Source organism: Haemaphysalis longicornis, unplaced genomic scaffold (genome assembly GCF_048455015.1).
Source record: "Haemaphysalis longicornis isolate Haplotype H1 unplaced genomic scaffold, Haemaphysalis longicornis Haplotype H1 scaffold_7, whole genome shotgun sequence".
Classification (NCBI taxonomy): domain Eukaryota; kingdom Metazoa; phylum Arthropoda; class Arachnida; order Ixodida; family Ixodidae; genus Haemaphysalis; species Haemaphysalis longicornis.
The window spans coordinates 66,443,136-66,470,884 of record NW_027526422.1 but is presented as its reverse complement, the minus strand read 5'-3'; the positions used below and the strand labels follow the sequence as shown (position 1 = coordinate 66,470,884).

At 48.4% G+C, this 27,749-nt stretch overlaps 1 protein-coding gene across 1 annotated transcript; it reads left to right on the top strand.

Annotated features, from left to right (window-relative positions):
* Positions 1-14: 14 nt before the first annotated feature.
* On the top strand, positions 15-26,666 carry LOC144146322 (chitinase-3-like protein 1). Its single transcript, XM_077678280.1, has 10 exons — positions 15-28; positions 6,594-6,645; positions 8,897-8,911; positions 9,593-9,869; positions 13,391-13,647; positions 19,247-19,347; positions 21,501-21,606; positions 22,246-22,446; positions 22,951-23,073; positions 26,655-26,666. The coding sequence occupies exons 1-10, from the start codon at positions 15-17 to the stop codon at positions 26,664-26,666; spliced, it is 1,158 nt and encodes a 385-aa protein (XP_077534406.1).
* The last annotated feature ends 1,083 nt before the right edge of the window (positions 26,667-27,749 follow it).

Here is a 27,749-nt window from a genome sequence, read left to right as displayed (position 1 = left end):
TTGCCAGTGGCGACATGCGGAGTCACAGGTGAGTTGGCGTATTGACAGGGCTGTGCAGTTGCCATCATTTGTGGCCTTTTATCGTTCTGGAGACTCTAAGCTCTGTAGTAGGATTGATCGATTGATTGATTGATTGATTGATTGATTGATTGATTGATTGATTGATTGATTGATTGATTGATTGATTGATTGATTGATTGATTGATTGATTGATTGATTGATTGATTGATTGATTGATTGATTGCTGAGTTTAACGCGCCGACGCAACGCAGGCGATGAGGCGCGCCGTAGTGGAGGGCTCCGGATTAATTTTGACCACCTGGGGATCTTTAACGTGCGCCGAAATCTCGTACACACGGGCGTTTTTGCTTTTCGCCCTCTAAGCTCTGTAGTAGGAACATCTTTCTCCCAGTTTTAGGCGCTACTCGAAAGTACTCGAAACTTAAAAGTACATTTTCTACGCTGCGAGCTACCAACCCAAAACACCAACACGGTGGCATTGAAGAGGCCAACCCTTTTAATTACGCACGGGTTTGTAGAACTCGTTGCAAAATGCTTCCGTATAATAGAAGGCCAAAATTTAGTACTATTAACGTAAAAAGGGCTAGATGTAGCGTGAGTCAGCTGATGCTTGCGAAATAGCTTACGAGCATTTTCATGAAGCCTATTTCCGGTTTCTTCTTAGGTCGCGAATTTCCACCTTTATGGTGTTTATTTTCGGTAAAATTCGGCGTATGTTACGCAGCTCATTCTTCACCGAAATTTATACACAGTACACCCTCGAGTACTGTGTGCGTCTGCTAGACAAGAAGACGTCCGTTGTTCACAATTCTTTATCCTTCTTAATCCACACGCAGGCTTCTGTTAATTGCAAAACTTTTTGCGCTGGTACAGAGCTGTGTCGCAAGTATCTTCGTCTCGTTTGTTTAGTCATACGCATTGTTATATCTGTTTATGACCATAACGGTTCTTCAACACTTGCGCATGCACCCATGAGAAAAGAGCCGTTTATCTGCTCCCGTCGCTGCAAATATTACCTAAAGAAGATAATCTGCTGCCTTACCTGCCGCATAACTGCCTTTCTTCTTTCCCCTGCTCCCTCTCACTCTTTTCCCCTACCATCTCTCTTCTTCGACGATAAACACGATGGAGGGTTGCTTAAGTCAATTATAATTTCCCGCGTTGCACTGCTGGTGCACCATCTATTGGAACCTTTCGTTACTTTGAAGGCCGCCGCGAAGTCTAGGTTCGGCGTGAGCTTTTATTTCTTTTTTTTCCTTGGCCGGGGGGGGGGGGGGGGGGCGGGGGGATGGGGTCATAATATTGTGTACAACGCGCAAGTTTTATTTGATATCGCAAAAATTAATCAGACATCAATTCTCAAAGGGACACTGCTAATACTAGTCATGAATTGATGTTTTGCCGGGAATAAGTATAATGTTTTCTTTTTGCTTCTTAGTATTGGCACGTATGAATGCTAGCTCAAGATTTAGTGCCTTGGAAAGATTCCGCCTATATAAACTTCTCCTTTCAGAATTCTTTTTACTTTTGGCCGGGTGGCTGACTCAATGGGCAGACAGACAGACAGACAGACGGACAGACAGACAGACAGACAGACAGACAGACAGACAGACAGACAGACAGACAGACAGACAGACAGACAGACAGACAGACAGACAGACAGACAGACAAACTAAAATTTTTGGTTTACGTAGCCCAAGAAAGACTGTCGTCTTCGAAAAATCCATCAATACTCATTTGTACGATTGTGCAATAAAACATCATGCGCACTACTAAAATGGAAGCGCGGGACCCGCCTACTAACGTAAAGTTTGCCCTCAGGCGAGAAAGAACCACTCGGGACTCTATCAAGGTTTCACTTGGGCGCTGTAACTATATATCCCGCAAGGGCAGCCAAGGTCCTTCCGGGCTATTTTCAGGCCACGTCTGTGCCGTCGGAGCATTTCCGCTAAAGCAAATCTTCCGGGGGAGCCCTGGAGATCTTTTACGCAGCTGGGTCATTCCGTGCAATGTATGTCACGTGTGCGCTAGGCAATGCGTGTTCAGGATGCGTGCAGAGTGCCGGGACTGCATTTCTGGGTTCGGAATCTTTCTGCAATCATTAGGGAATGTTACACAATTTGTGAGGGAGAGAATAAAAACTCGCAGGCTGTTATGCCCGTCTCAGCCGTATGGTTACGTAATGCTGGAACCAATACACGGGGTATTTCTGCGGAAGCTATTCAAAATACCCCTTAGCACTTGTTTCAAGCGTTGGTAAAAATCTGAAATTCTTTTAAAACGTCGTCAACAAGTGGGCTCAGTACTTGAATTATGCCAACACGAAGTTCCCGAGCCAAATAGCGCTGCTCTGCGCCCATCAAAATATTGAAAACTCGCTCAAAAGATTATTCTGTCTTTCCCCATCCTGGGCCCTGCTTACGCGCTTGAGGGACGTCGCGCGAGCTATATCGCGGAGCAATCAGCGCATTCGGTAGCCACTTCAAAAAAAAAAAATCATCACAAAAACATAACGGAAATGAGGAGATGGATCTATACTGCGTAAAGCAAATCACATGATGGCGCTTTGTGCCGGCGTTGACTGTAGCCTTCGATGTGCTTTCAGGCACGATGGCAAGAGTGAAAGCGTTTGAAGGCAGTGTTGCAGGGGACATTTAAAAAAGCCATTAGACGCTGTTTTTCAAACTTTGGAAGGATTTAAGAACGTAGTCGACAAGCGCATCGAGTACTTAGATTAAGGTGTCACAAAGTACCCTGGCAGCCACATATTAGGTTTTTACGCTCATCAGATAAAATGGAAGCTTGCTCAAATATATCTTTATCTTTCTCGGTGTGGGCAATTTGTTTGAGCGTTTGAATGACGTCACTTGAGCTATATCGCGGCTATTGGCTATTGGCCGGCTTTCTTTCATTGCCCGAATAAACACACTCGGTAGCCCCTTTAAACAGAACCGCAGGAAAACAAAGCCGAGACTGGAAGACGTTTCCTTCTGGACGAGAAAATCACGCATGCTGCTCTGAGCAGGTGATAACTCTGGCCTTCGTAGCGCTTACAGGACGAAAGGAAGGAGTGAAAGCCTTTATCGAAGGTGTTGCAGGGTCCTTTTAACGGTGACCAGTTTCGCCTAATTTCGTAACGAATCTGTGAAAGCAAGAGCAGTTTTGGATCAAATGACACGACGTCAGCTCTATAGGGTGAGAATGAAAGCCGTAAAAAGAGTCTGGCGAATTTGGCTACAATGATAAAGCAGCACGGCTTTTCATCGTGCACGTTACGAGGATCAGTGGCGTTTCATGACTCTGCTCACTACAGAGTGAGGAGGGAGATAAGAAAGCAGGATCGTTATCACGCACCTGCCCTTAAAGGGACTCTGAAACCATTCCGACAAACGCTTTCTCTATTTTCGTCTCGTCTGGAAGAACTACGAAAGCTATAGGCATCGCCAGCACGGAGTGGCACTGCGTGATTTACTTGTCGCACCAGACACGCCTTCCACTTTGTGCTTTGATTTTGTGGCCTTCTTTTTAAAGTGGCTATCAACTGCATTCATTCGTGCAACTGAAAGAAAGACGGCCAATAGCCGCAACACCGCTGTAATGACGTAATTCCAGCGGTCGAAGAACGCCAAGACTGGGGAAGAGAGAAACATCTTTTGAGCAAGTTTCTAAGTTATCTGATCGACACAGAGCAGTAATTTTGGGCTGAGGTACTTTACGACCCCCTAATCTAAGCACTGGAACAGACTATCAAGCCAGGATAGGAACTGCCCGCCTCACGGATTGGGCCAAGCTGAGAGAGGTTCGAGGTCAACGAAGCCAACCCGAAGTTTCCCGCACCCCACCGTCCATACAATACTGGATCGCACAACTCCGCCAAGACGTGCAGGAACACACCAAACAACTACAGACCACAACTACCACCCCGTGCATCGACGATCGGCTTCTCCACATGTGAGGCCCGCCGCAGCCTCTTAAAGGGACACTGAAGTGAATTTGTCAAGCTCCCGTTTTTGCTTGCACTGCGTAGACTGGCTCAAATTAGCACACTTTTCATCGTTTATCCGGTTGACTAATCGGTAATTATTTTACAAAGCGCGAAAGAAGAAAAACTACCATGCGCGGTTAGCGGCGGCCGCACCAACTAAGCTGTGACGTTGGGAGGAGGGGGCACCGTGATTGGACGATGCCCAAGGTTAGCAATCCAACAAGTTTCGGTTTTGGTTTCGGTTCTGTAAAACAACATGTTTGACATCCGATGGCATCGTTGGATGGGCATTCTCAATATCACAGTAATCGTAGTACCGCGCTTCTGCCATGTTGTCGACTGTAAAATGCATGATAAGCCTCCCAGGACGGCTTGGAATCGTAGCATTCATTAGCTGAGCCCTACGCAGTGCATGAACGCCCTCCGCGTCCCCGCAGACGCTCAAATGCATGCGCTTTTCCCCCATATTTGGAGCTTTCCTCACTCATGCCTGTATCGTAAAAAGCGTGTTCGCACCAGTCCAAGGGTCTGTTGATTCTGGCCTGGGCCCACTGCCTGCATGCAGTCGGTGCATATGGCAACAGCACGCCAACGAGAACTCACTAGCGCGCCAGTGCCAGCCTGCGCGAGTTCTGTGGACTAGTTCGTGGAGCAATGAACGTTTCGGCCCAAAAAAATGTGAACCCAGTATAGAAAACATCGGCGAAAAACGAAAAGGTTAAAAAAAAAAAAAAAAAAAAAAAAACAAGCACGTACCCGCGGGGATTCGAACTTGTTACTGGCAAAGCATTTCGGGTGACATACCTAGCGCTCCAGACAACTAGGCTACGGACAGGGGATGCCGGTGGCGAAAAAATAAGCTCTATAATGTATAACCAGTTTACACTTTTATTTAGTTTTAGTATTTCAAGCAGCTTAGGTGACTATTTGTTGTATTGCGCTCGTGCAGTAAGCGTCCCCCGAGTTTCCACAATAGCTTATGTCTAGCAATTGCATTTCGTAGACGGAAAAGCGTTCGCAGATGCGTAGTCGTGCTGCTGACCGCTGTGCTCGTTCGCCCAGCGCAAAAAAGTGCTTCTCGCACCCTAGTTTTACGCTGTACGATAAAAATATCAGTTGATTTTATTTCCTTAGTACCTATATTGACTTCGCTGACTCTTCTCCCCATTCAAGAGGCCTTATATTTTCCTACTGGCGTACCAGTCAGCGAAGCGTCGCATGTGCGCTTGTGCAGCGCTTGTGTGAAGCGACCTTGACTTGTAGCTAGATACAGTGTAAAAGGTAACGAAGTAAAGAAAGGCACATTCTTCCATTCCCAAACGTGTTGTGGCTTAGTTTCAACTGATCGAGCGAATAGCGACTATACCGTCGGCGGCCGGCGGACTAAACGCTGGGCCGACTGACTCGGTCGCGGAAGGTCGGCGAGCCGTGCAGTAGCGCAGCCAATTGCCAGCTCCTCTCCTGCTGACGTCACACGAAAACGCCACAGAAAATGGGCGAGCGTAAAGAGAGGAGGACAGCATTTTCGAATTGATTTTTCTACTAAATAAATTCGCGTAAACGCGCTCAGAGTGATCGAAACAGGGCCTAGGGACTCCGGACTACAATTTGCGCTCGTAATCCCGGATTGTTTACAAATCACTTCAGTGTCCCTTTAAATTGAAGTGCATTGGATTGGAAATCGTTTTAGCAGCAGTAAGCACTCTCACGGGTGATTTACGGTACATGATTCACTTCGTGGAGATGCGTGATTTTTTATAAGTACTTGTAAAAGTACTTGTAAAAGTACGCTCTGCGACGGGCCAAGGGTTACATTGAGCACCCGCAAAACCTGGAAACTTCTTCGCTCCCTCATCAATCCGGCCACCAGCAAGACGGAATCACAAAACCGCATGACCCGAATCATTCAACAACACCCGGGACTATTGCAGAAGTCCTCAATACCCTCCGGGCTCGGTACCTCCCCACTAACCCGTCAGAGCCGCCCCCACCATACTCCGGTAGCCCTAAACCCCTAATCGACGACGACATCTATTTACATGAGGTTGCGGCATCACATAGCGGTCTTCGAAGGCAAACGGCACCGGACATGAGCCAAATCTCGAAAAAAGTACTGGTCAGTTTGGATGATCAATCTCTATTAGACCTTACCTCCTACCTTAACCAGATATGGCGGGCTGGTATTCTTACAGCTGAATGGGAAATGGTGGAGGTCCGCCTAATACCGAAGCCGGGCAAACCACCTAGCATAGAAAATGTACGCCCCATTTCCCTCACGTCCTGCTTGGGGAAGCTTCTGGAACATATCGTCCTTAACCGGCTTCAAACGTACCTAGAAGACACAGGAAAGCTTCCCGGGACCATGGTAGGCTTCCGCCCCAATCTTTCCACGCAGGATATCCTACTTCAAATCAAAGAGGAGGTAATGGCATCTGCCACACGAAATTCTCCTACTGCCAGTTTGGCACTGGATAACTAAACTAAACTAAACTAAACTAAACTAAACTAAACAACTAAAAGGCGCATTTGACCATGTGAAGCACACCGCCATCTTGCTTTGACTCAACTCCTTTGGCTGTGGTGCAAGAACCTACCAGTACGTCCGAGACTTCCTCACCAACAGACGAGCCACCCTCAAGGTCTGGCGCCACGCCACAGATCATTTCTCTCTGGGTGGGCGCGGCATACATCAGGGGGCAGTCCTATCCCCCCTGCTGTTTAACATCGTCCTGCTCGGCCTTCCTTCACTCCTAAATGACATGCCGGGTATCCGGCACGGCCTATATACGGACGACATTACCATCTGGCCGTCCACTGGATCGATAGGGGAGATTGAGAACCGATTGCAGATGGCGGCGGACGTAGTGAACCGCTACGCCCAATCGTGCGGTCTTAGTTGTGCCCCCCGGAAGTCTGAACTGCTACTGGTCTCCCGCCGAAAAAACGAACCACCTGGATCTCCGACGATCAACATCAACATGTATGCCATACCATCACCCCCTCTCAACACATCAAGATCATTGGCATCACATTTCAAGCAGACCGCAGATCCTCCATTTCGATCAACAAGTTGAAACACACCACATGGCAAGTAACCCACATGATCAGCATTTCCTCTAAAACGCGAGGTATGGGGGAGGCGGACACGCTTCGACTAGTCCAAGTATTCATCATATCCCGGATCACCTACTCTATACCGTATGCTCTTCGGTCCGCGGCAGAACTCAAGAAAATAGGAACGATAATCCGGAAATCCTACAAGCAAGCAATCGGACTTCCAGCAAGCACCCCCACAGACAGACTCCTCAAGCTTGGCATCCACAACACCGCAGAAGAATTAATCGATACCCACCTCTCAAGCCAAAGAGTGCGACTGGGTGCCACAGAAGCGGGCAGAGCCATTCCCTCAAGCCTGGGACTTTCAGTACCACTTCAACATCCACCTCCTGACCTAAGAAGCGTCCCACACACAATCCGTCAATGCCTCATTGTTCCCCCTCTACCGTGTAACATGCACCCTGTGCACCACGCGGCGAGACGAGAGGCCAGAGCCATTTCGAGGCAATACGGAAACGAATCCGACACTGACTACACGGATGCTGCCACACACCCCGGGATTCAGGCCACGACCGCTGTTGTGGTCATGAAGAAACAACACCACACCAGTCTCACTATATATGTATACCACACTACAACCAACTGCAAGCCGAGGAAGCGGCCATCGCTCTCGCCGTGAGTCAAACCACAGCTACTGTCATCATCACCGACTCACAGGAGGCGTGCCGAAATTTCACCAACGGAAGAATTCACCGCACAACCCTCAAGATTCTTGCACAACGCCCCCCAAACCGTTCCATCGAGATCATCTGGGCCTTCGCTCATCTTGACGTTCTGGGCAACGAGACCGCCCATCTGCGCCATGGCTCGAGAGCTATCCCACCTAGCCGCTGTTGCAAAAGTGAGCCTAAGTGGATGCACCCGATGGTCGCGTACCAAGAAATCACACAACACTACCGACTAGATCGACAGCCTTACCCCCCAGCGCACAAATAACTCCCCACAGAGCTGGAGCGACTCCTCCGTGCCCTTCAAACGAACATTTTCCCCCACCCCACCAGAAGACCCATTTTGGCTCCTACCATTTTGGCTTCTACTCCATCATATTGTAGGAGGCTGCGACCAAGCCCCGCTTCCCCGCCCCAATCCCTATCCCACCCATGAGCTTTGGGAGAGAGCCTTGGCCAGCTCCAACGTCGAGTGTCAGCGCCAGCTGGCCGAGAGGGCTGTGGTCGCGGCCGGAGCTCAAGGCGTCCTGGAATAGGGAAGCCGCCCCGAAGACTCCCGTTTTAGATTATTTTTTTTTTTCAATAAAGAAAGTTTATTCGTTCTCTCTCTCTAAGCACTGGATGTGTCTGTTGACTACTCCGTGCAAGCATTTGAGATTTCGGGAAAACGTTGAAAAAAAATGTTGCAGGGTAGCTTATCAGGTAAATGGAGAACGCAGCTTGACTCACAGACTGCGTACCATCGCTAGTTTATCCCCAAAGCTTCCAGGAGTAAGAAAAAATGAACCCAAAGTGATCAAAAGCTCACTTGTTATAAAAAAAATATTGCTTTAGCCAATAGAACTAGTGATAGCAAAATAATTACCTTTTTGAAGTAAGGTAACCTAAATAACGCCACATGACGCTAAAAGTAACCTAAATAACACTTTTTTTAAAGTTAATAACACTCGCACGTGTGAAACACAACCACTATCAAAATGTTTCCACGGGAATGACGTTACTCTGGTACACATGTCTGCGACCCTTCTCCCGTCAATTCATTTCGAATAAAAGAGTTGCTATTCTTTCTGATCAAGCGCAAACACATGTCTCTCATTTCTTGCAGATGGACCTCACATGCGTAAGTACACGAGATTTTCCTATGCGTAACGAACACATATAGAGAACTTGAAGTACTTCAAACTGAAATCCATTGAGAGTAAATGCCGCGCACATTTGAAACTATACTCCTCTGCACATTAACTGCTAACCGAAACAAGCGGGAATTTCCTGCGGGCAGCAGATTGATAGAAAATCTCCAGAATAGAAAAAAGAGTTTAGGCGTGTTGGTTCACGTTAGACAGAAAATATAGCGCAATAGACGACTAGGTGGCGACCGGACAGGCGCTTTCAACAAATCATTTAAAAAAAACGACTTCGCCATATGGCGAAAACGTCTGTGCTAGTGCGCCATCTGTTATATTGTAAATGAATGAGACGAAACTACTAGATTGTATACTAATGCAATGCAATGATGAATATTGTTAGGCTGTAACGCTTTACCTTACCTGTCACACTTTCTGTATAAGCTCCGTCGGTGTTATCGAAATAACAATGTAAGTAATTGAATTCAAAAACAATACACACCCCCTCAAAGCTCTAGTTTTAATCCCCGAAATGGAAAACGAACAATTCGCACAGCTTTCTTCTTGAGAATTAAAGTTATTTGCTTAAGTACAGATCAAAACAGTCACGGACCAGATAACGTCCCACTTATAAGCGGTGCGCAGCCTCAATTCCATGGCATAAACATGTCTAACAGACACTTTTTTTCCATGACGACACCTCGAGCTTAGTGCGCTTGCAGTCCGAGGACACAGACTCGAAAGACCACAAGCGGCCCGGAGGCGACGGGCGCTTGGGCCGGTGCCTGGTGCTTTGCGTCTACGATCCAGCCGCCAGCGAATGGGATCCCTCCGTCAGACTGGACCTGGATGCGGTGCCGTTCGCCGAGGCGTGCACACACCTTGTCTACTCGGACCTGGTCTTCAACGCCAGGACGTCGGCAGTGGAGTTTGGCAGACCCGACTTGGCCAAAAGTGAGCGCGTCCTCCTCGACGAGTTGTTCTGTGTTCGGGTACAAGTTAAAGGGACCCTGCAACGCTTCCGATAAACGCTTTCACTCTTTCCTTCGCGTGTGGAAGCACTGTGGAAGCTACAGTTATCGCCACCCCGTAGCAGCACTGCATGATTTGCTCGTCGCAGCAGATGCCCCTTGCGTTTCTGCTTTGCTTTTGTGGCGATTTTTTTAAGTGGCTATCGAGTGCGTTCGTTGCTGCAACTGAAAGAAGGCCGGCCAATAGCCGCTACACCGCTGTAATGACGGAATTCGAGCGCTCGAAGAACGCCAATACCGGGAAAGAAAGAAAAATCTTATGAGTAAGTTCCTAAATTATGTGATGGGTACAGAGCAGTAATTTTTGGCTGAGGTATTTCGTGACGCCATGTAAGCACTGAGTTTGTTTGTTGAGTGCATTTTCTGAAAGCACTTAGGATACAAATAAAAAGTCGAATGAAGTGTTGCAGGTTCCCTTTAAGAACGGCTATAGCTCCTGCAGTGTATCGGTCCGCCAAAGTAGCGGACTCGTGGCGTCAAACGCGATCTTGAAAGGAGATAGCGCTTAATCCGTGACAGCGTATGTTTTTCTCTCCTATTTTGTCGTTCCTGCAGCAGTTCGTAGGCAGATTATGCCTGTAACATCACGGAAGCGACTTATGTCTCGTTCAAAATACTCGAAGTAACGCACTCTTTGCGCCACGTGGAGGAACAGCCAACTGTGGTGATGAGACGCAGCGGCAAAACTCCGTAGTTGTTCTTAAGTTGTACCCGAGTAAAAGAAATATAGTACCTTTCTGTCGCGCTAGGTTAGCGAATGAAAGGTGGAACCAAGGATAGCATGCCCGGGTGCCCGAATTCTCAGCACAGCAGTCGTTGGACAGCTGGGTCAGAGAGGAATTTAACCTAATTAGCTCTATCACACTCAGCCTGAAAGAGGATCCCAACTAAAACCTTAGCTTACCTTGAAAAAACTATAGTTTAGTACGCATGCTCGATGGAGCTCCTTTGTTTAGCGTTATTTCGCGCATTCTATACCTGACCTAAATGAGAAGTTCATTTGCTTTTCTCCGAAGTGGTTTATCTCAAAATAAATTAGTTTTGTCTTCAGGGCAATAAACGGCGGTTCAATGAATGAGGAGAAGAAGTATTATAACGTTAGGCAAAGCAGCCAATGATCAGCAACTTAAACGAACTTCAGGTGAATGGAAAGAATACGTCTGGTTTTAACTGTCACCCAGTGCACCTTCTGAGGGGACTTTACAACTACGGCTGTTAACCGTAGTGTTTCAGCTGTTCATCTAGCTAAGTGATTGAATGATTGATTATGAGGTTTAACACGCCGATGCTACACAGGCGATGAGGCGCGCCGTAGTCAAAAGCTCCGCTTTAATTTTGACCACCTGGGGATCTTGAACCTGCGCCGAATTCTCGAACACACGGGAGTTTTCGCTTTTCGCCTCCACCAGAAAAGCGTCTAGCAAAAGTATATACACCCACTAACTATGACATACCGGCGACGGTGTACTGCTCAACGCTTCATAAGCTGCAAAGTATGGTGTAACAGCGCGCGTTGCTACCGACGCTGCCGCCCGCGATGCAGGCTGGGGCACTGGTAACAATCAATCAATCAATCAATCAATCAATCAATCAATCAATCAATCAATCAATCAATCAATCAATCAATCAATCAATCAATCAATCAAAGGCTGGGGCACTGGTAACAATCAATCAATCAATCAATCAATCAATCAGCGAAGGCACCAGGACGGTCAACCACAAGAAGTATGGGACCGTACTCTGGATCCTGCATGCGTACTCTGAGGCCTGCTAAGGTGTTTCGTAGAACCACATAGTATCGCATTCCTGTAGTGTGGTATTGGGCTCATCCAGACGCGAGCCACTTTTATCATTCAGTTTAATGGCCAAAACATATGCCGAACTTATATCAGCAGGAAAACAATAATCATGCACAAACAAGCAAAAACTCTCTCACTGAGTCAGGCGCAGTGGTGACTCATAGGCCCTGTTGAGCCGGTGCGTGCGCAGAAGATATCGTCGGCCGTGCCGTAATCTCGGACATGCACTAACATGGGGGTTTTTTAGATGCAACTGCATCCTGCATCCGGCGTCGTCGGCGGTGTTGTCGGCGTCCGCCCCTCCCCTGTTCTCCTCGCCGCGCGAGCTGCGCTCTCCGCCGCTCACCCCCTCTCCTCTCCGATAGCGAACACTCTCTCGCGAGGGGCATTGGATTGGATTCGATTGGATTGGCCTGGATTGGCTTGGATTGGCTTGACTTGGCTTGGATTGGATTGGAATAAAGTGGATTGTGTTGCGTCATAGCCGCGGCAGGCGCACTGGCGCCGGCGCGTCCCCTCACCGTTATGCGCGCTATAAAACGCGGTGCCTGCGCCGCTCCGCTCCATCGTTCCAGCACCGTTCCTCCGCTGTCCAACGCTCCAACGTGAACCCCCTATGCGTCGCATCTACACAGGGGTTCCCGCGAGGCGAGGTGGGAGTTCTTTCGGCATGCGGGATCCGCATCAAAGCCATCAGCCTCTGCTGGAGGGCTTGAGCAAGCTCTCTGTCAGTTTCGAAGACAATAATGAATTTACGAAGAAACTCTTTAAACGAGACTAATTTATGTTCTAACCGCAACTCAAATAAGTACACACTCAACAAGCAGAGACCGACCAAAGAACAATGGGTAACAATAAAGAGCTTGAGAACAGGGAACAGTAGAGAACGAGAATGCGGTATAGAAAACCTTAACAAGTTCTAACAACCGATAAGGAGTCAAAGCCGGGGAATGGAAAAAAAGTCACAGTACGTGTTCGCTGTCGGAACGTGGTTGTCCTACACGACCGAGAAGCAGAGCCGTCGTGTTGCGGTGTTGCAAGGTCCAGCTGATGTCGTGGCCGTGGTGGTCGAGCGCGCTCTCAGCTCCCGTTGCAGAGTGGCCAACGCAGCTGTCTTGGGGCGTCGTCTTTCACCAACGCACGGCGAGACGACTTCCTTGCGGAGGAAAAGTTCTGGAGGCAGAGGTTGTGGAGGACCTCTTGTGGCACGTCGCCCGACCGCCGCACATCGCGGTCACGCTCCACCCTCCGACTCTTTCGCTGTTCTTTTCCCGGGCTCCTTCCTGCGGCGGCCATTGTCGCTGGCGGCTCCCGATTGGCCGGCGGCCGGCGCAGCTCGTGCTACAGCCTCGAGCAGCACGGTGCCGTAACTGGTGTCGATGACCTTGGCGGCGCGTGCCTTGCGTCGTCTTCTTTGTCATATTTTTTATTCTTTCCGCGTATTTTATTCTTTGGGTGATATTTTCTGTGGTTGTCATTCCTTTGGACCACACTCTCCTGCTGAGTCGCTGAGTCTCTTTAAAGTTTACGCGCTGATGAGGTATTGACGGCTCGCCAACACAGCACATCTCGGCCGATTTGTCATCGTAACAGTCGTTGACCGTTCGTCTTTCACGCTTTTTCCAACACCCTCGACGGTGCGCAGCGGTGCTGCCCAAGTTCACCAATGCCGCGCGGAAGTCCAAGTCAACGTTGATGGCCGAACTGCGTTGTCTGAGCAAGGGCGACGTCACTGGCATGGAGTCCTCCTTGTTCCCGACGCCGCAGGCTATACCCGCCAAGTTCGCCGAGGCAACGTCAGACTATCTCCGGGCCTTCGGCTTCTATGGAATAAGCCTAGACGTGTACAACCCGGTAACGGGACCCGCGGGCGTCGGGCAATATTACTTGCCGCTGCTCAAGGTAAGAGGACCAAGGGTGCACGTAATTAAAACATGCTGACAAATTCACGCAGGCCATTAACCCTCTTTTTTGGAGTCAATGCCAAATGTTGGATGTCTGGACTATTCGGTGAGAACAACAGGAACGTGTGTGTGTGTGTATGTATGTATGTATGTATGTATGTATGTATGTATGTATGTATGTATGTATGTATGTATGTATGTATGTATGTATGTATGTATGTATGTATGTATGTATGTATGTATGTATGTATGTATGTATGTTGATTTACTTTATAGAGTTTAACGCGCCGACGCAACGCAGGCGATGAGGCGCGCCGTAGTGGAGGGCTCCGGATTAAATTTGACCACCTGGGGATCTTTAACGTGCGCGCCGAAATCTCGTACACACGGCCGTTTTCGCTTTTCGCCTCCATCAGAAAAGCGGCCGCCGCGGCCGGGAATCGAACCCGCGACCTCGTGCTCAGCAGCGCAACGCCTTAGCCACCGAGCCACCGCGGTGGGTGTATGTATGTACAGTAAAGCCCGCTTATATCAAACATGAATATATCGAAGTATTGCCTATATCGAAGCCTTGTATAATTCTGGTAAAATTACATGCATTTAAAACTTTTTATATCGAACGCGATTTTGCTCACAATGGATATATCGAACTCTCCCCGCGCGGGATTTTTCGCCCTCCTTAGGAATGCGGCGGGATTTACCGCAATACATCGGCGCGCAGTGGTGTCGCTTGCTACTCCTGCGCGAGCTCGGGCGCGTCCAATCCGGCCGTGGCAGAGTGGACCAGCTCCACGCATGCATGCCGGTGGAGCCGAAAGCGCCACACTGGGCGCTGCGGGCTGCGGTGTCTCCGAACTTCCAGTCCGCGCCGCTCGCTGCCCGCACTTGCTCGGTTCGCTGGGTTCACCATTATTCACTTGTGCCCATGCTTGTCTCCGCCCTGCCGAAGACGCCTAGGACTCTGTACCGCTTCCGAGCACGAGCGAAGCCGTCGCTGCCGCGGCCCTGCTACGGCGATACTGCAGTGCCATTGAGGGCAGCGGTCTTGTGCTTGTCGACTGTTTAGATACCCTGGAGCAAGCAGTCACTAGCAACGAGTGGCGCGCCAAGACGCAGGCTACACTCACGCAGTTCTTCCGCCCCAATAAATTATTGTTTTCTTTCCGAGAAAGTGCCGTATCAATAGTAAACTGCAGGGTGGTAAGAGCTCAGCGTTAGCTCGTGACTCCGTCGGCAAGATTGCTCTCATATAAGCATTTTTTTTGCTTCACTCTCTATATGTGATTTTTGCTATATCGAACTATTTTCCAATCTTCGCGCTGTTCGATATAAGCGGGCTTTACTGTATGTATGTATGTATGTATGTATGTATGTATGTATGTATGTATGTATGTATGTATGTATGTATGTATGTATGTATGTATGTATGTATGTATGTATGTATGTATGTATGTATGTATGTATGTATGTATGTATGTATGTGTGAGCGGATTTCTTTATGTACGTATGTACAGCCATGGCAATGCAGCGATGGCGTAGAGGTAGAACACCCGCCTCGCGTGCAGAAGGACCGTGGTTCGAATCCCGGTGCCGGACAATTCCCACCGGATTAAAAAAAAAAAAAAAATCCGCGTATTGATGGAATTGCACAAAGGGGCTTGGGGTGCGGCCTGACCCCGGCGACCATTGCCGGTAATGCACTCCCTCACCAGAGCAGGATTGGCCACCCTGGTGTAGTAACGGCCACAACCTCCCATGAATACGCCAACTAACCCTCGGCCCTCAGTCCCCAGCGGCTGCGAAGCAACTGACCACGGCGGCGGTCAGACCTGTGACGCAGCAGAGGGTGCTAAGAATCCCTGGATCCGGACAGGCCGCCAATGGAATCTGAACCTGGCAACGTTTAACGCGCGAACCTTATCTAGCGAAGCAAGTCTCGAGGTGTTGTTCGAGGAACTAGAGGGCATTAAATGGGATGTAATAGGGCTTAGCGAGGTTAGGAGGGCAGGCGAAGCCCTTACGGTGCTGAAAAATGGACACGTCCTATGTTACCGTGGTCTAGAGGACAGAAGAGAACTGGGAGTGGGATTTCTAGTCAATAAAAGCATAGCTGGCAACATAGACGAATACTATAGCATTAACGAACGGGCAGCAGGTCTTGTAATTAGGCTCAATAAGAGGTACAAGCTCAAGGTGGTACAGGGCTACGCGCCCACATCCAGCTACGACGACCAAGCAGTGGAACGCTTCTATGAAGATCTGGAATCGGCAATGGCTAAAGTAAAAACACAGTATACCGTAGTTATGGGGGACTTCAATGCTAAAGTAGGCAAGAATCAGGCTGGAGACAAGGCAGTTGGGAACTATGGTCTGGGCTGTAGAAATAGCAGGGGGGACCTACTAGTTGAGTTTGCAGAACGGAATAACCTCCGCATAATGAATACCTTCTTCTGTAAACGGGAGAGTCGGAAGTGGACCTGGAGGAGCCCGAATGGGGAGCACAAAAATGAAATAGACTTCATATTATGCGATAACCCTGGCGTCTTGCAGGATGTGGAAGTGCTCGGAAGGGTAAGGTGTAGTGACCACCGTATGGTAAGATCTCGAATTAGGCTAGATTTGAGGAGGGACCGCAACAAGCTAGTACGAAAGAAGCCGATAAATGAACTAACAGTAAGACGTAAAGTAGAAGAATTCAGGATCGCGCTGCAGAACCGATATTCCGCCCTTAACGAGGAAGCCGAGCTTACGACACAGGAAGCCAGCGACAACCTTACACGCATCATCACGGAGTGTGCAATAGAAGTCGGGGGCACTATGGCTAGACAGGATACTGGTAAACTTTCACAGGAGACGAAAGATCTAATCAGGAAACGGCAAACCATGAGAATCTCCACCGCAGCTGACAGAATAGAACTAGCCGAGCTCTCGAAGTTAATCAATAAGTGTAAGATAGCTGACATACGGAAGTATAATATGGAGAGGATCGAATACGCTGTAAAGAACGGAGGTAGCCTGAAAGCAGTGAAGAGACGTCTTGGCGTGGGGAAAAATCAGATGTATGCACTTAAGGATAAGCAAGGCAATGTCATCACAAATAGGGATAAAATAGTCACAGTGGCAGAGGAGTTCTATAGGGATCTGTACAGTAGCCGGGACATACAGGATAATGCCGAACGAGACAGTAGTTCAGAGGAGATAGACATCCCACCAGTAACGACCGAAGAAGTAAGGAATGCTTTGAAAGAAATGAAAGGGGGCAAAGCACCTGGTGAGGATCAGATAACAGCAGACCTCTTGAAGGATGGCGGAGAAATTGTACTTGAAAAACTGGCAAACCTGTATACGCAATGCCTAATGACCGCAATGGTACCGGAATCTTGGAAGAACGCGAACATCATCCTAATCCATAAGAAAGGCGACATGAAGGACTTGAAAAATTACAGGCCGATCAGCTTACTGTCAGTCGTCTACAAGGTATTTACCAAGGTAATCGCTAACCGAATCTCTGCAACCTTAGATTTCAGTCAACCTAAAGAACAAGCAGGGTTCCGTAAAGGTTATTCAACAATGGACCATATTCACACGATCAATCAGGTGATAGAGAAGTGCGCTGAGTATACTGAACCCCTATATATAGCCTTCATAGATTATGAGAAAGCATTTGACTCGGTCGAAACCCTAGCAGTCATTCAGGCATTACGGAACCAGGGGGTAGATGAGCATTATGTAAGAATACTAGAGGATATCTACAGTGGGTCTACAGCTACCATCATCCTCCATAGGGAGAGCAGTAAAATACCTATAAGGAAGGGTGTCAGACAAGGAGACACGATCTCTCCAATGTTATTCACAGCATGCTTACAAGAAGTATTCAGAACGTTGGATTGGGAACAGGTGGGAGTAAGGGTTAATGGAGAATACCTCAGTAACCTCAGATTTGCTGATGACGTTGCCTTGCTAAGTAACTCGGGGGACGAATTGCAAAGCATGCTTTCGGCACTGGGCGAACAGAGTAGAACCGTGGGCCTGAAAATTAATATGCAGAAAACTAAAGTAATGATCAACAACCTCGGGACAGCACAGCTGTTTGAGATAGGTGGTGAGGCAGTGGAAGTGGTAAGCGAATATATCTACTTGGGGCAAGTTGTGACCCCAGATCCCAACCATGAGGCAGAGATAATTAGAAGGATCAGAATGGGGTGGGGTGCATATGGCAGACATTCTCAGATAATGAATAGCAGCCTACCATTGTCGCTGAAGAAGAAAGTGTATGACAGCTGCATCTTACCGGTACTCACCTACGGGGCAGAAACTTGGAGGCTCACTAAGAGGGTTCAACTTAAATTGAGAACGACTCAGCGGGCAATGGAGCGGAAAATGATAGGCGTAACATTAAGGGACAAGAAGAGAGCGGAGTGGGTCAGAGAGCAAACTGGTGTTAAAGATATATTAGTAGAAATTAAGAAGAAGAAATGGACGTGGGCAGGGCATGTAATGCGAAGGCAAGATAACCGCTGGTCATTAAGGGTAACAGAGTGGATCCCTAGAGAAGGCAAGCGTTGCAGGGGGCGGCAGAAAGTTAGATGGGCAGATGAGATCAAGAAGTTTGCGGGGATAAATTGGTCACAGTTGGCACAGGACCGAGGTAATTGGAGAATAATGGGAGAGGCCTTTGCCCTGCAGTGGGCGTAGATAGGCTGGTGATGATGATGATGATGATGATGATGTACAGCCATGGACAAACGAAAGGGGGACAGAAAGATATCAAGGAGAACGCACAGAATTGAAAAATGCTGTTCGCAGAGGTTCAATAATGGCGCGCTATCGGTATAGTATTTGGAAAGCCACGCTTCTCAACTTTAAGGCTACAACTAAGCCCCGCGTCAACTTAATCTGCATGTAAAAAATCGCACAATTTGTGTGTTCTGGTTCATATTTTTGTGTTCCCATGCATTCGCCCACGACTGTACATACGTATACGACCCGTGATACGTATGTGGTACGGGTTGGGCTTTTATTTTATATTATAGCCCTTTAGCTTTATGTACATACGTACGTATGGTTGTGTGTTCTTAAGCGTATTACCAAGAATAGCTACACTAATAAGGGCAAAATTTAAAGGGCTTTGTGTTTTGAAGCGCTACTGTCCTTAGCTCCAGATTGGGGTGATGATGTAGAAAAGGAAGGATTTAAAATTCGGTGCTTTGATCCAAACCGGAAATTCATTGGGGTTTGGCGTACTGAGACCAACCTTCGCTGAGCCCAACCTTCGCTGTAGACGCAGGTTTTGTAATCAAGCCCCCGTGCTTAAGAAAGCGCTCTTTTCACGCAGATCGTACGCCTCATCAGTGACAGCACACTAACTCGCGTATGTGACTAGGCCTTGTACTCATCTTATCGGTTCATAGGCATAACTTTGTAATCAGGCTCCGGAGCTTGCCGCTGCTGTGCATCTTCCGGATGGTGAATTGAAACCAAGGACAGTTTCTTTGCCCTAATCACTTTTTTTTTCTGGAGTTATCTCGAAATTTTATTTTGTGTCAACCAGTCATCCATCTCACCAGCTCTTCCTCCCTCTCTCTCCCCTGTTATAGGCGCTGAAGGTGGGTCTCGGCGCCCAAAATATTCTGCTCGCCGCCAGTGTTTACTTCACGAAGGGCCTCAACGTTGGACTTGACTACAACGAGATACATAAGTAAGCTGTGGTGGTGGGTGGTAGGAGGGGGAAGTCTTCTTTTATTTCGTTTTAATGCGGAAGCAGTTATGAAACAAACTTCCACGGTATGGTGCAAACTGTCATTCATTGTACGGGAGTGTTGTGTCGTTACACTCTCCACATTCTGCATTCCTCCACAGCGAACTGTAAGCGCGAAAAAGATTTTTTTTTTAACTGTAGGGGGCGACAAGGCGAAGATCATGTGTAGCCTATCCTCCATTTGCTATCTTGTCACTCTGGTTTAATTATCCGGAACCTTCCTCCCCGTCAGAAGAGAGAGGATGGAGAGTGGAACAAGCAGCGCCTGCCTCTTCCCCTTTTTTCCTCGCCTAAGGGAGCCTCTCGAGGCGTAAGTGAAAGAAAGCGCCAATTATGCTTCGTCGCTGCGCGTGTCGTGCGGCCAAGAATTAGTGTTCAGTCTAGTAACCCTAACAAAAAAATGACTTGATGAACAGAATGTCCGTAGAAACGTTGTAGGAACCTTTTGCTGTAAAATCTGTGCTAGCGAGAAACGGCCAGTGTTCTAAGAACTTTCCACCATCCGAGATTTTTGTCGGCGCGTTTCAGTAACACCGCAATGTTAACAAGTGGAGCTGTTTGTGTTCAAAACGAGGGTTGTTTGGTAATATAACTTGCCCTCATTCGGTAAATAAATCCAGCTCTTTGCAGCAGGCATCTGAATAAACGTTTCATACGAATTGCGTGAGCTTTTTTTATTTGGCTATTTGAGCTATTATTGTAGGTAGACGCGGCTGCATTTGGGCCACATGGCTCGAACATTTGGTGGGTTACTCTGCGAGAATCTGGCAACCCTGGTCGCACCACAGCTGGGACAGCGTCGCTACAGTGGCTAGAATTCTAGCCACTGTAGCGTCGCCACACGGAGGCCTCATTCCGCCGAAACACCTCCTCAAGGCGCTTCCCGCTTGGAAGGTGTTCGCGCAGCGAAGCGCCGTCGTTTGCGAATCAGCGCGAAACGACAAGAACGCAACGCTCTCCTTAGCTTCAACGGGAATTCTATACGGGGTTTGTATCAATCAATCAATCAATCAATCAATCAATCAATCAATCAATATTTACCAGAGGGAAATCTGGCCCCAATAGGCGAGTCGCGCTTCTGGGAGCGTTCCGTCATGTATCGGGCAGGCACGTTCCATTTGTCCTTGGCATGTCTCATAAACAGGTTGGAAGGTTGCCTCTGGCTGCAAAAAAGAAAAAAAAAAACGATAATACTGTACATAATTAATCAAATCTGTTTTATTTTAAAATTGAAGCTCCAGAAAGCTTTCCTTCAAGGGGATTATTTAGAAGCTTCATGAAAGATGAACAAAAATGTTACTCTTTTTTTGTTGATTTTGGCTTCCAGACAAAAAGAAGCCTTGTGGCTAGCCAATCCAAGCAGGCGAAGAGTGTCGCTAGCTGCAATGGCGGCGCCCACGACGGCCCGCGATTGCAGCGACAGATTTCCCTATAGTATATATTAGCATGAAACTCTATGTTATCGACATCACCTGGTGCTCTTTTCCCGTAGTCGGCATTTCGCCATAAAAATGCAATCATCATCATCATCATCATGACATCAACATCTTACCTGGCAACAGCAGTAAGCTCCTGCGCACTCAGGCGGGAAAATTTTCATGACGGCGTTCTTTATGCGAGCTTTTGCGGTCACATTCCTAGAGGGTGGTTTCGGATGAAAAACAGCACAGTATTTTTCACACCCGAAAAAAAAATGCGAAAAAAAAATGCAGCAATTGGGCGTTTTTTTTTTTTTTTTTTTTGCTTTCGTTGAGACTGCTTCCTGTTTCAATTTTGTTCAGGAAGGAGAGTTATAAGCGCAACCTCGTACGATGATAAGATTTTTCATCGTGTAAGTATTTGTCTCGCGCTAATAATGTCAGTTTGTTTAACCGCCGATTTAGGACCGCATAGTCGTGCTCCCTGATCTTGTCCACAGCGAACTTTTCCGATACCGATTCCTTGCTTGACGCTCTCTCCGTAAATCGATTATCCTATTTACCCTGCACCTTCCTCACACAAATTTTGCACCTGTGGTTTCTTTCATGCTTCCCACTTTGTACTGGATTTTTGCTGGGAATGATGAACCCATCCGCCGAATTATGTTCTCGCAGGAATGTCGACATATTGGTCCTCGGCACTCACGACCTCCTCAGGAGTGACCAGAGCAGCGATCTGCCGAGTCCCTTGTACGGGGCCACACCGAATGACCCGTCGTGGGTGCGTACGTCGCACTGCAGCTTCGCGCGTTTTCCCTGATCTAATTTAAATGCACGTATATTGTCTACAATTGGAGAGCGTAGCAATTTGTTATACAGCGTTGCCGTCTTCAAGGAGCTTAAAAAAGTCTTAGTAAAAGTGGATGACATTTCGTGCGCACTCATACTTGGCGCATACGGAGCAACATTTTTTTTCCATGAAGGCACTTCGGGGTGGAGTCAAATACTTCGTAGCGCCGCAAAGGGGGGATGGGAGGGCTAGAACTTTAGCGTTAGCAGTGCTGGTTCGGAAGGCCTTGAGGATGACGACCTCTTTTGTCCTCCTCCCCGTACTATTGTATCCGCCACTGACAGCCTCGACTGCTTTGGCTCCGCGAGAGGTTTGGTATTCCCCTCACAGTACTATAGTCCGGAGAACAGCCTGTGACAGCGATGCCGGTCGTAACGCTCGTCCTTTTCAACTTTACCATGGCTTTTTTGTCACCAAGGAAATGTTTGATGATACGTTTGTCAACTGAGAACAACAATCTACAGACATTGAGAAACTGTTTCCAGCACCCCTTTACGAACCACACATCGAGTCCGTTTTAACCGTGATGGGTGCTAATTGTTGACCGGGTCATTTGTCACGCATGCGCAGGACAGCGCAGTGAACCCGGTCCTCGACGTCACTCATAGCACGGAACACGTTGTGGCCAGCCTTTCGTTCTCGGGCGCCCAGTTTCTACTGCGCTCCCAGCCCCAAGCCGACCGGGAGATGGCAACTTCGGGCCTGCCGGCATCGCGCGTCACCGGTGGCGGACACTACACCCGCATCAACGGGACGCTGTCTTTCTTCGAGGTACTGGACCTGCTGCAAGCGGGCGAGCCAATACCGTTTACATCCGTGAGTGTAGTCCAATAGGTGACCGGTAAAAAACGCAAAGGCTCGCGGGTACGTCGTCTGCTCCCGCTACTTCCGATTCGAAAGCTCTCCTACCTCCCGTGTGCCGCCAGCTTTCACGCGCGTGTGTGCGTGTTTATTTGTCACAGGCTGCTTACCTTTCAGAGGAACCCCTATTAGGGTCAGTCGAGTTTATTTTTTGAATTCCCCTGCATAGGCGCTTTTTTTTTCGGTGGAAACAGATTTACAACAAGCACACACGCGCGTGAAAGCCACCGGCGTTCGGGAGCCCAGGAGAGCTCTCGACCCAGAAGTGGGGGCACTCCGCGGGAGAAAACAATGCACCCATGAGCCTTTGCGCTTTTTACCGGTCACCTATTACGTAGCGTGCGTTGACAGTGTGCGTGTTCGTAAACCGGCCACGCAAGTCATCGCGATGCCATACGCGCTGTTCGTACGCAGATCTGCTTGCTGTTCCACAGCGAGCCGTGGAAGCACGCGGTCAGCAAAGACGCCTCGTGCCCCATACTGAATAGAGGCACTAACTGGATAGGTTACGACAACGCTTGGAGCATCAGGCAGAAGGTGAGTGGAAGGCGGCGTTGACAGCACTGCGCGTGCCCCGACATCGAGCACAGTCGGCCCCTGGCGGCGGAGGGAGGAACCGCTCCTAGTGTAGATGTCGCTTTCGCGCCGTCTGCTCGTACACGTTGCGCACGCCGCAAGACGCGTGACACGCCGCAAGACGCGTGCTGCACACGATAAAAAAAGAAAAAAAAAACGAATATGTGCACTTTTCAGGCAGTAAACAATGGCACAGTTACCTCTGCTCGCGGATTTCATCTAGCAACGAAATAATCAGCGGCCGTTGTAGAATAACGCGCCAGTTTAGTTCCATTAAACATCGCCGCCGTGGTCACCGCTTGAGCTTCACGTGAAACGTATTAAGACATTGCTTCGAGAGCTTGAACTTTTGTTACCGAAGAGTTCAGTCGTCTACCGTTTTGGGGACGTTAAAGGGTGCTCTGTTGAAGGTGGCGTGGTGGTTATTTAAGGTATGTCTCCACCTTTTTCAAATTTTTTTTAAATTTTAACAACAAAACTTTTATTTTACATTGACCTTATGAAACACCGTTATAAGTGGTATTTAAAATAAAAAAAGAGTGAAAAAAAGTATATTGGCACTTGTTAGTGACGAAAAATTGCTCAACCTTAGCTGTTACGCGAACATTCATAACTTACGAAAGCTGTGCAGAAATTGTAAACTATTCGGCCCAGGGGTACCCAACTATCCAGGCTGTGCAACTAACTAGGATCTTTGCGATCCGATAGATGGGAATCAAGTTACAGCAAAAATTCCGAAGAAAGCGAAAAAATTCGACTTTTTTTACCGGATTCTGTAAAATAAAACTTGATTACATAAAAACTTACCATTAGTTTTTAATTATCCTAGTTCATTGCATATGTTGGTAACAAAGAAATGAGTAGGAAAAGCTTCATTGAAAATGCTGCATTTATTTAGAAGTTACGACTGTTTGCGTAGCAAGAAAGTACAAAAAATCAAGTTTTGAGAAAAACAAGAATAAAGTTTTCCAGTCCATGAACAAACAAGAGAATCACATCGTAGAAAGTTAAAATCCACCTGGTTCATAGTTAGGACCCTCGTTAGCTGCCACACACTTTCGTTTGGCTTTTGTAGCTGCCCGTTTTTTTTTGCGGAGTTGTTTTTCCTCATCCGTTGAGTGACGCTGGGCCTTCTTCACACGGTACCGGTCACTAGTGCGACATGCTAAGAGAGTATGGTGGCCAGGTTCGATGCCTGCTTCTCTCAAAATATCAGCTGTGCTTCTGCTGCCATTATTGAAGTGGCACACAGCCAGGGCCGGATTAGGGGGAGGGCTACGGGGGCTGCAGCCCCGGGCCCCCAGCTGTTAAGGGCCCCCCGCTCGATCATATGAAAAAAAAATATATATCTTGAGTGTGCTCGCTGCCCGCATTGCAAGTTGAAGGTGGGAGCTTCAACCTCACCTTTACACCGAAGCTGACTAGCTCGTGACAGGTGGGGAGGAGTGGGGGGCCCCTCACGTTATGGTTGACAACCTTCGAGTCCACTTCAATTTAATTTAGTTTTTCCTACTCATCTTCCTTGTTTTCCCGAGGTTTATGAGAAGACGTCTTGGACCAAAAGTCGTGGGTACACAGCTTGACCGGGCCTAAGAAGCCACATAAAAAAGGCCCCGAGCTCGGCTCCAGTTTTTTTCGGCACAGGTCGTTTCGGTAGTCTTTTCGGTACACGGACATCTAAGTACGCAGACGTTTCGGCAGGCGCACGTTTCGGTATAAAAAAGGGTCAGGCATGCAAATAAGGAAATAATGACTGAAGAAAATTGTAAATTGTTTAAGCCTGAGGGACGTTATATGTAATTATTGACAAGTTAAGCACTGCCCTACGGGCTCAACACAGTTTCTGCCACAAATTTCAATGAATAGCGCTTGACAAGGAAGTTCATTGCGATGACGACCCGTTCAATTGCATAAGCGTGATTGATATCGATACGATATTTCTCGCTCAATTGTCAGCGTATGGTTATTTAAATGTTCAAAGGTTGTGTAGGCCATTCACTGGGTCGTTCGGCTTCAGCCCGTGCCTTTGTGCTGTAGCCTCTGCAGGCTGACTGAGAAACAAGCGTTGCGGAAGCTATACGTCCGCGCGACTCCATTCGCAGCTAATTCTCTAGGCGCCACCGTGTGGACGCAGAGGCCGCCGGGCCAGCCCGACCCTAGCGGCTCCCTTCTAGCTGGGGAATCAGCAGGCCTAGGCGGTGTGAAGAGCTCAGACGTGGACGCCAAACAAAGCAACAACAACGTCTGTTTCCTTTCCGGATGACTAAAGCTGTGTCCACTTAAAAACGCATCCTGCGGGCGGCCCCTTCGATGCCGCCTTTAAAACGGACCTCCACCGCGACTCGGGGACGGTACCCGCTTTTCGCTTTGGAATGAGCCGGCGGACGGCGTGGACCAAAGGGCGGCCTGCAGATCTGGTCCCGCTTGGGAGCGGCGGCAGGAGGAGAGGAACCCTCGAAGGAGCGCGCGAGGAAACAGTGGACGAGACAGACGTGTTGAGGACTCGGAAACGAGAGGTCCGCCCATACTCGCCTCCGTCGTAGAGCCCGAATCTAGGCGAGAAGCTTTAGCGTGTTTCCACTACCAGTTACGACCGAACAACGACCCGACCGATCGACAACGAACTACTGACTGCTGGAACTGTTGCGCGGCGCCGACGGGAGCAGCAGCGCGGGGGTGAGCAGAGACATTCTATCCCTATTAAACTGTTGTCTGATGCCATCCCTCGTGCTCACCTGTTGCTCTCGAACCCAAAGGGGACCCGTTAATGCGTATCGGCTTGCCGACGAGCAAGACCATCACAGCTGCGCAACAGGAGTTCATCGCCGCTGAAAGTTCGACGGCCATGCGCAAACCCACGCAAGAAGCGGACCGCTCCCCAGCCCAAAAAGCGACATTTTTCTGCTTATCGTCTTTGTGCTAACCATGCTGCGATAGGAAGGCTGCGTTGCGACCCCCCCCCCTCCCCCCCCCCCATCAAACCGCCGCGTGATTTCTCGTCTGCGCGGGTAACCTGCAAGATTTTGGCCCGTAAGCCCTGGCGGCTAACTGTTTGGCAGATGTCTGTGAGTGACAGCTGCCCGCGCGGACTTTGAGACCTCCCATATATGCAGGTGGAGAACTTTGCAATAAAACTAAAATCTTACAAGCTTAATAAAATATGCGTCTGACCGGCAATCAAACCATACTAACTTTTACGCCTGATAAAATCCGTCATATAATACTAGACATCAAGCCAAGAAATTAGTTTCCGGAAAGCGTAAAATTATGTATAATTTATCACTGATCACATAACATAACATGGGCTTCGAAAATTTCGCATATTAAAGCGGAATCATTATCATCGTCATAATAATAATCATCATCATTAGGGCCCCAAGGACGCAGTAGCCCCGGGCCCCAAAGTTGCCTAATCCGGCACTGCACACAGCGTCATACAAACCAAAAAGTAGGACAGGCAAGCCCACGTGGACGTCTTTGGGTACCAGTTGCCAAATCATACTGTTGAAACTCTCATTGGCATTTTGGGTTTTTCCGTGCAGGCACTTGCTTAGGAGCTCCTCCTTACAAAGGTCAGCATACACTGGCTTCACTTGGTTGAGTACCTCGTAGGAAAGGCCTCCCTTGTGCTTGTAGCGTCCACCACCGAGTGCTTTCTGTCGATTAAACACGCACCAACTCTCGGGACCCAGGGGACATACCATGTCTTGGTGCTTCATCTTTTGAACTGCAATGGAACAGGCTTGCTAATGTTGCTTGCTTCATTGCGTGCAGGTCTCCCACATTCACTCTGATGGCAATACCATAGTAGTTCTGCAGCCAGTCGATGAGAACGTCGGTTAGCTTTCCTTTGCCTCCTAGTCCACGAACAGTTTTTTTCAACTTTCGTAGGCGGCACCCTACTCGCTTCTGTACATGTCCAATGCACTCCAGTTTCCGCACGCTATTTGGGCCATATATGTCCCTTTACTGCCGCGTGGCTCTTGGAGTCGCCATCTCCATAGAAGTCTACATACTTTAATTGACGACTTCTTTCTGCACGCTCGAACATACGATAAAGCCCTACGGCCTCCATGCCACCAGCACTACCGGTGTAGTTCGCCTGGCACTGGGTATGGTTTGCGTTCCATTCCATAAATTCAGCACTTGTTGGGTTCAACTTGCATTTCAAATGGCATGCCCTACATTTACTTGACATACCTTCTACGTGAATAACTTTGCCAGTATCAACAGATATCAAGGAGACGCAGCTGTTCAATGAAGAATGTCCACGCCTTTGCCAAGTGCCATCCCCTGATACACCACAGTCAGTAGTTTGGACAACACAACGCACTTCAGCAGTGGCATTTGCCATTGACTCAGACGCAACAGTCTCTGCCGCTTTACAGAGCTTGGTAGATATCTTTTGGTAGGCAGAATGCCAAGGCGGTGGTGGCATGTTCATTACTTTCGCCAGCGTTACAGCTCCAGAATAACCCTTGCCAAGCTGCCGCATAGCGTAGACAAGACGCAGGTTATTCTGAATAGCACTTCCAGCCCTTTTTTGACGATTGAAAAGGATGTCCAAATGCGCAGGCGTCACAAACAACGACGTATGCAAAGGATATTCCCTGCTGCGAGGATTCTTCCAATCGGAG